Below are 17,004 nucleotides of genomic sequence, written 5' to 3'. Positions count from 1 at the left end.
GGAAGAAAAATATTCCAGTGACAGAATTGTTTGCATTTTCTCTCCTCATAGCCCATCAGGAGTTCCTGATCCAGGATGGGTGTAGTTCAGCGATAGAGCACTTACCTAGCAAGTGCAAGACCCTGGGTTTGATCCCTAGCACCAGAAAAAAAAACAAAACAAAACAACAACAAAACAAAACAAAACAAAACAAACAAACAAAAAAAAACTTCTTGATCAGAGCAGCAATTCATATATAAACAAGATAGTTCAAAGTAGCTTACTTTGGAAATAATTTGTAAGCAATCTAAGACAGTAACATCTCTATACTTGACTATAATGTTTCTCTGATAAAATCTATAGATTAAGTATTCAAGGCTTTGAATAGTGGACAAAAGGAATGTAACTCATTCATTTAATAACTATGTATATTATATGTCCTATGAACAAGTGTCATTCTAGGTTCTGGACATACGCCTGTGGAGGAAACAAATTTTTTTTAATAAGAGGGAAAAAAATTGAGTAGCAAACACTATGAAGGATAACTTATAGCTTATTTACAAAGGCAGAAACCCTGATTTTATTGATGAAACTTTTTCCATATTAATATATTTTGCAGAAAGAAAGATTTCACTCAAGCCCATGGTTTCATGGATTTGTAGCCATGTTTTAGTACTCTTTTTTACTATTAATGTCAGGGTAACGTTCTACTCCTGAGAAATTCAGCTTTCTCAGCGTTCTGGTGGGTGAACCTCATTTACAGTCTCACCAGTTGAACTAGTACCTGTGTTACGAATGCACTCTGAATGAAAATTTTATGAAAACTGCTATATGATACAACACTCATGTGAAAACCCTGACTTTGGATGAGCAGAATTTCATTGTCATAGTTTTTGGGTAAGTCACTACTTCATTGTTTTTTTCACTTTTATATAGTTTTTGATGCTTTTATAGACCAGGCATACTTTAGTTCATAAGGATAAATGATAACATTGTTCCTTTGTTTCTCCTTACAACCCTATATTCTGGAACATATGTTCTCACATGATTCTCCTTATATCCTCCTCTTCTCTAGGTCTGTGACATGGGGTAAAATCATTTATGTTAACATATTTAATTCAATTGATTCAATTCAGAAAATGGATATGATTTGTTACAACTAAGGCTTGTACTCCATTAAGCTCCTTAGACACTATGCCTGAGGAGCATACAGGATTATCAGGGGGCAACTTCTATGAAAAATGAGCAAAAAATGTGATAGTTAGAAGGTCACTAAATTATTGAAATACAAAGAGTTTTCCATCACTCCAGTAAATTTATTTTTACTTTAAACTGGTGTTCTACGTTTATGTGCCTTTATTCTTTTCAGACAAGAATTACTAGTTTGTATGTAATGTAATGATCAAGATTTTTAAAAAATTTAAAACTATTTTTAGTTGTTGATGGACCTTTATTTGATTTGATTATTTATATGTTTTGCTGAGAATTGAACCCTATGCCTCACACATGCTAGGCAAGTGCTCTGCCACTGAGTCACAATCTAAGACCTTTTACACTCAAACATTCCCCTACTCTGGAAACTCAGCTCCCATTGTAAATTTGTGAATTATAATGAATTTTAATACTTGCCATCCTCACAAAAACTTAATCAGAGAGTTAAACCTAAAATAAGAACTATGACGTCAATGCTATTTTGAGTCTCTTCCTTTGGATTATTGATAGAACTGAAACTATAACAGGCTGAACATTAAATCTGTCAATTTGAAAAAGAAACAGTGAAAAATAGAGGTATGTATCAAAAACAAGCAGATGTTTGGACAGCCAGTGAGGAAATCCAGATTGATTAGTACACATTTCAAACGCTTTTAACATTGGGGCACTTACTGTCACACGGCAAATGACCTCAGATGGAGAAGAGTGCTAGTCCTTAATGCCAAATGTACTTGTTCCTACTATAATTCCTATAACCTTTTCTTCTCTGCTACATCACTAGTCAAAACTTTGAGGATTTTTGTGAGTTCATGAGAAAACAACACAGCTTATTCTAAATAAGGAAAAATTAAAATATTACCTATATTTCATATTCCAATCTGGCATTTCTGTACAGTCCATTAGGAAAAAAAGTTAGGCAGTTTATAGTGGACTACATATCTCAAAGATTAACAGAACTCATGTAACGCTGTGACTTCTATAAGAGAGAGGGAGAGAAATGGAACATGTACATCCATAGAAAAAGGTTTCAGAGGGCCCCAGAATCTCTAGCTTGGACAGTGAGTGAAGGTATTTCTAATATGTCCCAGCTCATAAAAACTCAAAAGATGCTTGCTTCTTCAAATGTATAAACACCAAAACAAAGCTATAATGAACACAAAGAGCCAGGAAAATATGACACCACTGAAGAACAAAATCATTTTCTAATAATCTACAGTCAAAAAATAAGGAACTGCAAATTACTTGCCAAGGAATTCAAAATAATACTGTTCTGCTCAGTAATTTACAAGTTAGCACAGATAGACAAAGTCAAGAAAACTTGTGAACAAAAGGAGAATAAAAGCAAAGGGGTAGAAATCATAAAAAATGAACCAAACAGAAATTCTAGAGTTGAATAATACATTAACTAAACTGAAAAATTCAATAGAGTTTTCTTTTTGTTTTAAAGACTGCATTTTGATTCATTGTACACAAATGGGATACATCATTTTGTTTTTATGGTTGCACATGATGTAGATCCATACCATTCATGTAATCATACATGTACGTAGGCTAAGAGTCTTAATACCAGACTTGATAGAGCAGAAGACTCTGTGAACTCAAAGACAAGTCATCTGAAACTACTCATTAAAAGATCAAAAAGGAAAAAGAAAGAAGAGAGTCTATGGGCCTTTTGGAACACAAACAAATGAACCAGAATGTTTCAAAAGGAGAGTCCAACATGTAGGTAATTTCTACTGTAGCATTTCAAAATGTATCAAACAAAATAATAAAACTATATGTAGCAGAACTCCAGAAAAAAATAGAAGTGATACAATTTTCTTATGATAACTATTTGTTCTTCTCTGTGCATTTTACTTTGTCTTTGGAAACAAGAGTATTAACCACTTCTCTGACTATGAGGCAAACTCCCTGAGAAGTGCTGTATCTCTCATCCCAGTCAAAGCTGATTGTCTAATGCTGAAGTGGGATGAACACAATTAAGGATTTCCATTTCAATGACCATAAGCCAAAATGCTATAGTGATAATATCATATTAGACATAAGCTCCTTCAACTTTCTGCTACTTCTGATTCACCCCTCCTTTAAGCTTCCATTTGTCTACTCTTTCTCACATCCTTATTTTAAAATTAGTTACTGCTCTCTCATTGAAAGCTGCTTGAATTTCTCTGGTACTTCCAGCCTGTAGGTGAGGGGAGATTTCTTTGAAATTACTTTTATTCCTAAATGTCAGCGAGTCTGGGTTCTTCAGTGCTCTATGACAGAAAAGGGCTTATTTTTTATGAATTAAAATTATCAGTGTATTATGATAGTTGAATTATACCAATGTCCTACCTTATAGATTAAGTGAATTTATATAAAACTATGAACACTAAAAGCAGGATGGAGGTATCATGAGCATTGCCAACTGCTCTTCTCTTTAACCCTGTAGGGAGAGAGGAGCTCCCCGCTCCAATTTTAAAATATACCAACTTCCTTTGGTATATACCCTCTTCCAAAGTTTCCTCACACCCTCTGTGTTTGATATAAGATCTTTTTAAAATTTTATTGGTGCATTATAATTACATATAATGGTGGAAATCATCATCACATATTTGTACATGCATACAATAATACAATATAATTTGGTAAATTTCATTCCTCAGTACTTCTTTCTCTTCCCTCCTCCTTGCCCCAGATCCCCTTCTTCTACTCTACTGGTCTCCCTTCTAGTTTCATAAGATACTTTCCCCCTTTTCCCCCTAGTTTCCATATATGAGAGAAAATATATGAACATTGACTTCCTGGTTTGGTTTATTTCACTTAACATAATACTCTCAAGTTTCATTCATTTTCCTGAAAATGACAAAATTTCATTTTTCTTTGTGGCTGAATAAAACCCCATTACATACCACAATTCTTTATTCATTCATCTGTTAACAGACTCCTAAATTGGTTCCATATTTGGCTATTATGAGTTATGCTGCTATGAACATGTATCAATATAAATGCTGACTTTAATGCTTGGGGATAAACACTGAGGAGTTGTATAACTGGAGCATATGGTGGTACTTTTCCTAATCTTTTGAGGAACGTATATATTGATTTTTATAGTGGTTGTACTAATTTACAATCCCACTGACAGTGCATAAGTATTCCTTCATAATCACCCCAGAGTTAACAACAGAGAGTACTGAAAATCACAAGCTCATGACTGACTCAAGGGAGTGCCTGGGTTAAACCTAATTTGAATAGTCCTCTGACTCAGAGCCAGTAAAACAACGGAGATTTCACACTTCTGCAAATTGGGAATCTATGACCGTCTTTGAAATTAGAAGAGGAAAGCCTGGCAGAAAGCACATTATTCATCAAGGAATTTAATTTTAAAACAATATTATTGATGAAGCTACTGAGCATTTATGATACGACAAGTGCTATGGATGATTTCACTTAGTACTCATAAAATTTGAGGGAATACATAATGTCATTATTTTCATTTCACAGATGAGGAAACTGAGGCTAACAGGGATTAAACAGTTGCCCAAAGTCATAAAGTTTGTCAAAATGCAGAATCCTTTTTGAAAAGAATTCAAGATCTTAAATGTTTTAAGATTAAATACAACTTAAAGCATGGTTCTTTTAAAAATTTTTTCCTATGCTTTAAGGAAATATTCTATATTTAGTATAACCTTAAAAGTGAGAAAGTGTTTAAGCATTTTCCTTGTGCGTTCATATAGATACATATATGAACATATATGCTTAATTATATATATATATTTTTTATTTTTTTTTACAATTTCAAAAATATCATTAACCTCTCTAAAGGATATGCACTCACCTCTGGGAAAATCAGTTTGCAAATACTCTCTGCCAAGGTGTGAAGATAGACTCGGCTCCGACTGGTCTTTCTTTGTGGAAGTCCTCCTTGTACATTCTTCTCAGGGATGTCTTGACAGATGGGCAGGGCTGCTTTGCAGCTCTCTGCACCTCCTGCTACCTCCTCTGCTGGATCTTTAGGAACCTGACCTGGGGCCAGTAAGGAGAAAGGACATTCTCCTGTAATCTTGAGATCCTTGAGCTTTGTGCAGAACATGATGCTGGCTCTCACTCTGCTGTGATTTCCTCTTGTTGAATTGTTGTTTTACAGGGACTGATAAGCAACAGCCACTATCAATTCAAGGACACTGGTGATCGGTGTGTCTATGGGCAAAGAGTCAGAACAGAAAGAGGAGCAAGAGGAGTGACTTTTTAGACTTATGAAAACAAGAAGACAGGTGCCAAAACACAAAGACCACAGAGTCATGTCATTTTCAAATAAATAATTAAAATGAAATCTGAGGCAGGTGCCAATTATAAAATGAGTAGAACATCTAGCAAAGATATGTAATGTGTGCACATTTCAGTATACTACAGTAGCAAAATACTTGCTTTTAGTATTTTAACATTTGTCAAATAAAACATTTTGCTAAAATGTCGTTGGCACAAACTACCACTTTTTATTTTATAATCCACTTGTTCCAGTTTGATTCTATAAGAGTGAAATACCATGACGGAATTCAAGTCTAAATCTATATTTTATTAGTTCTATTACAATATTCCATTATATTTTTCTTTCTAAAAAAGTATGAATTATATAAACCAGTATGTCCTAAAAATACCTGAAGAAAAAAGGATATACAGAAAGATATAATGATGCCCAATTATATGTTTTTGGATCTGGAACATGGAATTTCGATGAAAAAAAATCAGTGAAAATGACTTTTGCAAAAGAAAATATTATTATAAATTAAAAAATAACTTTAAAATGTTATCATAAAAATTAATTTCTCTTTAAAGAACTCCTAATAACTAAGAATATATAGGATTTTCAGGGGTCTCTGGATCCAAATATAGACCACACTTGGATAAATGAAGAAAGCTTCTTTTTCTAGAAACTCACTAAATTCATATACATCTCCAATCCAGCATATTTTCTCCTGTTCATGATTGCAAATCTTCACACAACTCATGACTCAACCATTGCTAGTTATTTGTCACTAAAACTGTCTAGCTTGAATTCAAAGCATCATTAACAACACTGATGATCTTTGGCTGGGTCCACCAATTACTTTCTACTCTAAAAAAAAAACAAAAAGAAAATGGAAAAGAACCCACAGCTACAAATTCTCTACAATGTGTGTGACACAGTGCTGGGACTCTATATTTAGGTTTAAACCTATCAGCAGCCATAAGACACAGATATTATTATCCCCAAAGGGCCAGAGGCTCCAAAGTTCAGGCCATTTCTCCTTTTTAGAAAGGCTAGAAATTGACAGGACCAGTGTTCAAATGTAGGTCCATCTGACTTCTAAGCTAACATGTTTTCTATTACTCAGGCTCATTCCAAGTGAGATCAATTTCTACATAATCAGGCTTAGTCTATAAACTAAGATATGTTTATCTAAAAGAACATAGCTTACAAGTTTATATTAAAAATCAATCAGATACCTATGTCTTCTGTCACTTGGATAGTGTTATCTGAATCATCTCACGTACAGTTTTATATTTCAATCTTTAGTACTGGAATTTGATCTGTCTTTTTTTTTTTTTTTTTTCCTTTTTCTCTTCTGTGCTTCCCAGTGTCCTTAATATGTTCTCAGTATGGATATAAATTGTCACAGGTAAGTTATCAGGTTTGAACAGTGGACAATTCATTTTCTGAATAGGGAAAAATAAGGAAACTAAATTCAACACCGGACACCCACGAGGTGTCGTGCATGTTAGATTCAGGGACAGTATGGATGCTGCCAGAAGCTGCCAGAAGGGGCTGTTACTTAAAGTTATACTCCAATTCTTAGATCACATGTAATTTATGAATCAATATGGCACATAGGAAGATTCTATGTATTCACAAGTGGAAAAACATATTCTGCCCAAAGGGAATGGAACTGTATCTCAATCACCCACTGAGGCCTGCTAAAGGTAATACAGTGAAGGGGGAACAGTTATGTGGATTCTCAAAGACCTAAAAGTCTAAGGTTTCCATCTATGTTTCTTTAGAACCTTCATTCAACAAAAATCCATATTTCTATTTTTACTGCATCTCAATCCTAATATTATTTTACTATTATTGTTAACTAACTTCTATCTTGATTTATGGTTTAAGTCTGTAATGAGTAAACATTTTCTGTAAAGGGCCAGTTGCAGTCTTTCTTGCAACTATTCAATTCTACTGTTGCCCCATGAAAAGAGCCACAGACCCTACATAAATGAGTGAGCATGGAGTCATTCCATGAAAACCTTATTTGTAAAATCAGACTGTAAATCTGGTCCACAGGCTTTTGGTTTTCTGACCACTGGTTGTAAAAAACTGAGTAAGTTAACTGAAGCATTTTAATCTAATTTTAATCTGACTATAAGGCCAGAGTTTCTTTTTCACCTTCATGGTCCACTCCTTTTCTTTCCAAAAATATCAACTATGTGCATCTGCCTCTTGTTGTTTGTAGTGTTAAGGATTAAATTCACGACCTCGCCCATGCTCGGCAAGTGCTCTACCACTACCCTACACACCCAGCCTGTGGATCCAGTTTTTGTAAAACTTGAAAATAATCAGATTTTAGTAGATAATCTTAAATACCTATTTATTTTTTTAAAATAAAAATGCCAGTATTTGCGTTAATGCCAACAAGAAAGAAGAGTAACTGAATGTCATGATTTCAGTTATCTCAAAATATAACTATAAGAATTAGCAGAAGATACTCAAAGAAAAAAAATGAAGGTAAATGAGAAAGAGAAGATTATAGATTGCATCTGACAAAAATATAGAACTTCTTTCTAAAATAAATTATTCTGATACATATTAGAATGTTAGTATTGGACTTAGATGTTTGGCAGAATATAGTTTATGATAAATTCTTTCATTATACTTAAACTCTCATTCACATTGGATTTTAACCCAGGAACCAAACTCAACATTTTAACTCTCATCTATTTATTCTGGTTCTAGCTGGATACAACTGACCAATCAACCTTCCTCAAAATTCTTTTTTTTGGCCAGGGGGAGTAGGTAAGGATACCGGGGATTGAATTCAGAGGCACTCAACCACTGAGCCACATCCCCAGCCTTATTTTGTATTTTATTTAGAAACAGGGTATCGCTGAGTTGCTTAGTGTCTCACTTTTGCTAAGGCTGGCTTTGAACTTGAGATCCTCCTGCTTCAGTCTCCGGAATAGCTGGGATTACAGGCATGTGTCACCGCACCCAGCGAAATTCTTTCTTTTCTTGTATTGCACTATTGCACAGTACTATAATTTCCAGAAACTGTCCCTAACATTGGTGTTTTTTGTTATTGACTTAAAAAGGGCAACGGGAAATGAGTTGTGCTTACTTCAAGATCAGTTGTGTTTAGTCTCATTAAGTCACACGTGTAAATACAAGTGAATTAGTATTTTTCATGGTTGTAGTTTTTGGTGAAACTACACTGGGCAATAGAAGCACACACAGCCATGCATGGGAAACCTATGTTCATCCTGGGTTTGCCTGCCAGGAATACAGAGTACATTCTTCCACTAAATTAGTGATGATTTTCATGTGTAATGTCAGCACTAACTTCAGAAACGGTTTGGGGCATTGATGAACTCAGTACACAGAGGATTATAGAAATGGTAGTAACATGTTAAGGGAAAAAAATTAATTAAAGTAATAAATTTGATGACAAGGTCTTAATGAGAAACAGGATCATATGTTCTCAGAAACTTGGAGAGATACTTGCTATTCCAAAAGTTGATGATTAAATAATTTCCAAATATACTGAATGTTTTCTCGCTTTTACTAGTGAGTGATTAACTTTACTGTGCTGGGAATAATGACCCAGCTACAGCCTCATCCTCATAATCAGAGACATTATTGTTCAGGTAAGAAGACTCTCCATCACTGAAACTCCAGGATTTAATTAACTGTGAACACCTTGTTTACTACATGTAACAAAGTCATGAGGACTTGAGGAAAACACTACTTATGTACTCTCTGACACAGAATGCCTCCTTTACAGCAGCAGGTTTCAAAATTAAAAATAAGTGCCTGGTGCTGTGACACACATCTGTTATACCAGTGACTCAGGAGACCAAGGAAAGAGGATTGCAAGATTGAGGCCAGCCTGGGTAATTTGGTGAGACCCTGTCTCAAAATAAAACAAACATTTAGAAAAGGTCTACAGATGTAGCTCAGTGGTAAAGAATTTGCCTAGTACACGTGAGACCCTGAGTTTAATCCCTGGTACCACCAAAAAAAGAAAAAGAAAAAAAAAGAAGGAAAAAAATGGGTACTGAGTTGGGGGGCAGCATAGACTGAATCTCCATCCCAAGAGCAAATAAATATATCCAATGTTTAATACCAGACCTAGAGCCAAGACATGCCACAATCTGTGGATAAAGAGAAACATAAGTGTTTTACCATTAAATCCCAAAGTCTAGACTTCTAATAGTAGCCAATAGGAGAACTAAATATCATATCATCTTGGAAAGGATAAAATCTGCATTCACCAGGACAAAACAACACAACCACTTTCATAAACAAACATAAGGAAAACAGCCAAATTTTCAGGTAGGCTTAAAGTCTAGAAAGTTTTCCTTCCTCAAGAATTGAAAAAATCTTAAATAAAATCCCATAAATCAGTCTTTTAAAATGTGTTTCTTTTCACTGTGCAGTAGGAAATGTTTATAGAACTTTCTCTGTGCTACATCAGGAAAGCAGCTCACGGTAGTAGAAAAACTGGGGCACTTGTCCAAGTTTCTCCAGTACTAAGTTAAAAAAAAAATTCAAAAAGCAAACCCATCTCTGACTCCTTTATCACATCCTTCTTTCTAGCATTATCATTATGTCTTTATTGTCACACTTCTTGAAAGATCAGGCCTGTGGATTCTTTTCAATTCCTTAAACCATTTTTTATTCCTAAGTCTATGATTATCTGGGTTTTGCTTTCAGTATGTTACTGAGACCTCCTTGTTAAATTCAATGATGCTTAAAAGTCAAAACTCAAGAATCTTTTGACTTTTTTTTTTGCGGGGGGATGGTAAAGGGAATTGAACTCAGGGGCATTCAACCACTGAGTCACATTCCCAGCCCTATTTTGAACTCTATTTAGAGATGGTCTCACTGAGTTGCTTAGTGCCTCACTTTTTCTGAGGCTGGCTTTGAACTCATGATCCTCCTGCCTTAGCCTCCCGAGGGGCTGGGATTACAGGCATGGCCCACCATGCCTGGATCTTTTGACTTTTAACATACTTGAATTCTCCACTCCTTAGTATTTTCTTTTTCAAAATCTTGACTCCAGTACATTCTCTGACATCACTGGAATATCTTCTACTTCATATAGTTCATTACACAAATATTTATAATGCCCTGCTATGCCCCAGGCATTCTTCTGGACACAGGGGCAGACAATGCACAAGGGACATCCCCTGCTCTCATAGAGGTTTACATCCTAGTAGAAAAACTATTTCAGGGACATCAGTCCCAAGTGTGGCATGTGCCACAAAGGGGGGATGCACACAGTGTTCCCTAGGAATGCAAATCCGGCATCCAAACTCATTCCCATGAGAAACATCAGAGCCGAGCCAGTGAAAGAGTTCCAGAAAGAACTGCCTGCTTGGAGATAAAGAGATCTGGTCATGTCTGATCTAGAATATAAATTGAAATAATTCTAGGCTAGTGGAAATAGAGTGACTGAGAGGAGAAGGTGATGGTGGCGAGAGGGAAAAGAAGCAGAGGTCAGGATTTTGCAAGGTTCTGAAAACCATGTTAAACAAGTTAAAACTCTAGTTTATGCGCAATTGAATGAGTAAGAAACAAGTTTGTGAATAACTTAGACTGTATTTTACAAAGATATTTTGAGATACGGAATGACAAAGGATTCAGAGTTGGAGAGATGGCAGACCTGGGTCGGGTTGAAATGGTGACACTAGGGACGAGAAAGTGGACCAATTGCAGAAATATTTTTGAGAGGGAATCTGTAGGTCTTGGTTACTAACTGGCTGTGGGTTCCAAATAAGAGGGAAGACACATCATGTGATTTTACTTCTTAATATTATAGGTCATGAATAACCTGGAGGACCATGAAGAGCACCTAAGATAGTAAATAATACATTTCCCAGGACTCTGGTTATTCAGTAGAAACTATGTCCAGGTTTGGGGTTTTCAAAATCATGCAACACCTTGAAGGAGGTGGTAGGTACATGAACTTTCCTGTTAGAATCTTTTTTTTTATTTTTGAAAATTATTTCTGCTGCTTCTTCAAAAGTTAAGATATGGGAAAGCAAACTCCAGTTTATGCTACTGCGTAGAGCTTTCACTTTTTCAATAGACTACATCAATATTCAACTGGGAGCTATCTCCAGATATTTTTAAGAGTAGAGGGTACTTCTGTTACATTTCTGAAACTAAAAAGCCTATAATGTTAAGTCTTCCAAGACAAAGAGATCAACTGTAAAGTTAATGACAACATCACTTCCAATGACCAAATGCAGCCAGGTGTCATCTCCTTGTCCAATGACATTTGCCTTACTAACACTACATTACTGAATGCAAATTATTTTAATTAACAATATTAATTCTTCATTAAAAGTAAGATGGGGGTAACCCTGTCTTTTTCATCATCCTCTGACCTCTTTGAATTTAGCTTACTATATAAGGAGATAACTCTAAGGGTTAGCATTTTCTGTATTTCAGTTTGGGTCTCAAAATGTTTACAGAATGTTTTATAAATAATTAAAGATCAGAACCTTTGGAAGTATGAATCCAATTTATATACACTTACAAAACTAATGTGATAATCACTGAAATATGAATATATAAGCTTAATACATCTTTGAATTAAAAATTATTGCCATTTGTGGTGAGTCATACAGGTCTTGATGAAATCAGAAAAACTTTTCAATATTTTATTCCTAAAATACATAAAGCAACCTCCTGAGATCCTTGCTATAGTTCTCATCATAGTTATATTGCTAAGATAGTTCCTTAAGATTGTCATTAAAAATATTGTTACTAAAAGTGAAGTAATTATTCTGAAATGAGTTAAAGGAGAAACATAATTCCTTTTTAACCCTACAAAAGCCATTTTGTTTTCATCTATTTGCAAATGAAAATCACATATTTCTATAATATGAATTAGCTCAGATGCACCTATGAAGAGGGAAATGATGTCAGTATGAAGTGGCAGTCACTAGATCCACTTCACCCATGGTCTTCCCCTGAATTCTGTCTGACCAGAGACCTTCCTTATCTTGCAAGTACTTACTGCTGTAGTCTAGTCTTCATTAGAATTTAATTGTCTTTCTACTAAGTGTATATCATTTTTAGGATTATTATTGCTTTAGTTAGTGCCTCATAGATATTGAAAGGTTTCACCCAAAACATTTTCTTCCCATAGTCCTTTTATTTTTAGTGCGTAGTTTTGCAGCATCTGAGATTTTCCAAGAACACATATCACGTTACAGCAGAAATGTCTCTACCCTCAACAATTTTGACTTAAATTTGCGAGTGTGGTAAAAAGTCAACTTATCTGGAAGAAATGTTAAATAGGGTTCCATTTTCTAAGACCCCTCAGATCGGACAGTGATTTAAGTAGTAAAACCTTCATTAGTAAACAATGGGTCTGATTGATACATTTCACTTAAATGATATTATGAATGGATGATTTGAAGACATTGTAATGTCTCCATTTTCTCTTCTTTTATATTTTTCTCTGGCAACAAGTCCTGGAAGTCCACCCTTTACATCATATATAAAAGAAATACATAAATAACGCACACACACATACTTACATGCACTTATTTTGCTCTTCTTCAAAGATGTTTTTTTAAGGCTCTTAAAAGTGCATGTATGCATATATGTGTGAGTGTATGTGTCGCATGAATGCAGGCAATCAGAGTGGGAGATTTTGTGATTTGGAGGGATAGGTTCACATAAAGGTAGGTGTCACGCTCAGAAGTGTCTTGAGCTAGTGGATTTAGTGCAATGCTTAAGAGTTTAGAGGACCAGATATTCCTCTGCCATGTATTAGCTGTGTGAACTAAGTCAAAGTCTTAGCCAAACTTTACCTCAATTTTCTCCATCTGAGAAATAACAATGCTAATAGCAACACTCTCATAACTGTGTTATGAGATTAACCAAAGCAATAAATAGAGGAGCCGGGGATGTAGTTCATTGGTACAGAGTTTGCCTAACTTGTGGAAGGCCCTATGTTTGAACCCTAATACCATAAAAAAGAAAGAAAGAAAAGAGCAATAAGAAAAAAAAAAAAAAAAAAGTCCTAGCTTCCAGAATGTAATGAACACATTTTGACTATCACAATTCCTACTCAGGAGTATTGTAGCATTGGAAAATCTCTTAATTTCACTGTGCTTCTGCCATCTGACCCCTAAAATGGTAAGGTGGTGATAAAACAGTGTTAAATTATGAATTAAAGAAAATATACATAAGGTGGTTAGCTTTGGTTGGTACCCACAGATCCATAATTTAAAAAGAAGAAAGAAGTCCATTTTTGTATTCAAATCTTAAGTCATTTGCTTCGCAAAACATATGATGCCTCTTTTTCTACGTAGGTAGTCCATTTTCTACAACAGAGGTAACATTATCAGCATCTGGCTGATAACTTTAGAACAGCCCACGCAATAAATGCTTTGGGTACCTACAGTCAACTGGAAATGTTCACTGCATTCTGCACAGGAATGATTCTAACAGACATTACTAAATAAATGATTAGCACATGCATGCTATCTTCTCAGAAAGATCCAGGAATGTTTTATATCACTCAGCAAAGCCTATTTAAGGGTACCGTGATGTCTATCAAGTGCTTTGTACTCTATAAATAAAACAATCTCCATTGAAGTACTTTAATAAATACTAGGAAAGTAAAAATATATGTCAATAGTTATTTTTGCTTTTCTTGAATGGCAAAATAATGGAGGTTATAGCACAACCCACAGTAGGAAGATCCTATTTTGATTTTATCCTATATAATTCTCTCAACCAATTCGCTACATGTCAAATTTATTTAATACAATATTAGAATATGAAAATCAGGCAATGCTGGATTTTCAAGCTCTTTTCTGTTTATCAAACCAAAACTATTATATAAATCAAGGAATTCTTATGAAATTGGAGTTCATACTACTCACTATAAATCCATATTATTCCCAACAGGGAAATAAAAACTCTCATGACAATCAAGTTTAAGTAGAAATTCTGTAATAAAATCTCATGACAATCAAGTTTAAGTAGAAATTCTGTTTTATGATTTTCTTCTCCTAGAATGTTAGATTAAAAAATGATTAATATTTACTAGACAAAGTCTTACCTCTAATCATTGCTTTTTATGAGCTGTGCTCAATATCAATTCAACATTAACTCTTTTATCTACTTACTTTCTCAGTATTTGCTTATTTTGAAGAAAGGTTTAGGTGAAGGCCAGGGAGAGATGGAACACTAATTGACATGTTCATTTTATAACATTTGTTAAACGACTGAGAATCCAATTAAATTAAAAGATGCAAATGTTCCTGGTCAAAGTAAAATAGATTCTGAGGTTGATCACACATGTGGAGCATTTGTATTAACATTTCAAATTCTGGGAGATGTAAAGGCCATCTCATCCTCGATGGGAAGGTGAGGGTGACTTAGCACAGAATTCACCCAGCAGTAGAGGAAAGCCAACTTATTTGGGCTTTAACCTGTCCTATTTGGAAAGAAGATTCTAGAATAAGAGTCCATAATGATGTCCACAGTTCTTCTATCAGCCACTGGAACTTTTCCCAAGTTCCTTGAGAAAAAGGACCACAAACTAATACAGTTATGAAAATTTAAGAGTTCCATATACTATTAGATAGGATTTTATACAACTTAGTTAAGAACAAATTAAACAAGAGGTATCAGCCTAGCTACAGGGAGGAGAGCAGATGAAAACCAAGAAGAAAAGAATAATTGTTTGAATGGTGGACACAGATGGTATAGGATTTTGATTAGAGTCCTGGAGACCTAAAGGTACAGACATAGAGTAGCTGGATACCCATGTGCAGTCAGTCAGGGGCCTTCTCAGGATTTCAGGTATAAGCACAGCTCTTCCTGATTCTTGATACATAAAATGATCTTTTGCCCCCAACACTGGGAAACTGGGACAGAGCTCCCTGATGCTTATGTTGAAACCAAGTTAGCAAAGACATGCAGCAAAATTTATTCCATTTTATTCATTATAAATTTATTTTGATTCATTATAAATTTTAACACAGTGATTAATTTCAAAGAAACCATTACCAAAAATGATGTGGGGCTTCTGAACATGTACTTTGCAGGTATTATTTGTATACTTTCAAAAAACACATTGAACATATATGAGAACGATTGAGTCTTTTCCCATTAAATCCAAAACCACAACCCAACTTTTTAAATGTCTTCTTTCCTCTAGTTGATTCAAAATAGGGTAAATTAAAGTAACCTCCCTGTTCATTATAAACCCCAAACCACTTGTGCTCTTATTCTAGTGTATCTCTTACATAAAAGCTAACGTAAAAACACAGACATTACATAATAAAAGTTTAAAACTGGAATAAATGGTAGAGAATACTTCTTGCAATCTCTTCCGCTTGCAAATTACAGAAGACTTTAGAGACTTGACCTCAACTCCAAAGCTCAATGGATGTAGAGGTGAAACAAGGATTCAGAGAATTTGATCACAACCCCAGAACTCACTCTAACATACGGTTGATCACCTCCTCAACTGAAATGCAGCGAAACTCTCCTCTCTCTACATGCCCACAGCCACTGCAGGAACAGCTTGGAGAAAAATTTAACACTCAGTTGTTTTATGTGTTTATTATTATTATTTGTGGTGCTGGGAATGGAGCCCACATCTTCGCACATGCTAGCGAGCTCTCTAGCACTGAGCTGTGCCCCAATCTCCCAATGAGTTCTTTTCATTTAATTCTATGCTTAGTAACTTGTGAGCATTATTGTAAATACTTCATCTCATCCAATTAGAAGACTCCATTTCATCTACACATCACAATAACGTTGAGCACTCTGTAAAATTGCTCTGGCTGACTATATCTTCAAAAGTAGTTATTCAGATTCCTTTTTCATAATTTTCTCATCAACCTTTGCATTTTCTCAAAAAGCCATGTTTAGCCCCTTTTCAATTTTATGAACAGGTTTTCTACATAACCTTATTGTCCTGTCTTTGTCACTTAATCAAGAGTTAGGTATGTTTCCACCCTGCATCTAGATAGTCATTGCAGGCGGATCACGGTGCATCCAACCTTGGACTGCCAGTAATTTATTTTCTGCTCAAGTGAAAAGACTGAGCTACTGGCTCCATGTCATCTGGCATGAACGTAGAATAAGTATAGTTGACCTAAATCATTCAATTCATTTGATCTTTTTCTTTTACCTTCCCTAGATCTTTTGTAAGAGACAAATGCACGTGTGAATGCTACACAACTAGAGAAGAAAAACATTTTTTAAAGTTTTCCTTTATATATGTATATATATATATATAATATATATATATATATTTCCTTTTCTATTTTATCATTATTAGTTCTGGTTTTTTACGTCTTTTAAAAGGGTGAAATCTCATTATTCACAGAAGTTTATGAATGTTGCTAAAATCGAAGATTGCTCATGAAGTCAGTGATGTGTGTGTGACTCCTTGTCATCCAGTGTGAAAGAATCTAAATGAAAAACCACGCATGCTTCCTCTCGATCACTGCTTCCTTACAGTTCCCTGCATCATTGGGAATTCAACAAATGCAACTAAGGCCAATAGAATATGTTAATATTAGGCTATAAATCATAAACAA

The 17,004-nt window shown here is 34.9% G+C and overlaps 1 protein-coding gene across 4 annotated transcripts in view; it reads right to left on the bottom strand.

The window, feature by feature from the left end:
• Window positions 1-17,004, bottom strand: part of Gucy1a1 (guanylate cyclase 1 soluble subunit alpha 1) — a 55,143-nt gene that overhangs the window by 20,521 nt on the left and 17,618 nt on the right. For all 4 annotated transcript variants that reach the window (XM_047567244.1, XM_047567245.1, XM_047567246.1 and 1 more), the window contains one exon: window positions 5,009-5,370. In XM_047567244.1, coding sequence (XP_047423200.1) covers window positions 5,009-5,263 — 255 coding nt within the window. In that variant the 5' untranslated portion in view covers window positions 5,264-5,370. The remainder of the gene's footprint in view (window positions 1-5,008; window positions 5,371-17,004) is intronic.

The sequence above is a fragment of the Sciurus carolinensis genome, chromosome 10 (genome assembly GCF_902686445.1).
Source record: "Sciurus carolinensis chromosome 10, mSciCar1.2, whole genome shotgun sequence".
NCBI lineage: Eukaryota > Metazoa > Chordata > Mammalia > Rodentia > Sciuridae > Sciurus > Sciurus carolinensis.
Note: the sequence above shows the minus strand (reverse complement) of the source record. Positions and strands in the feature narration are given on the sequence as shown.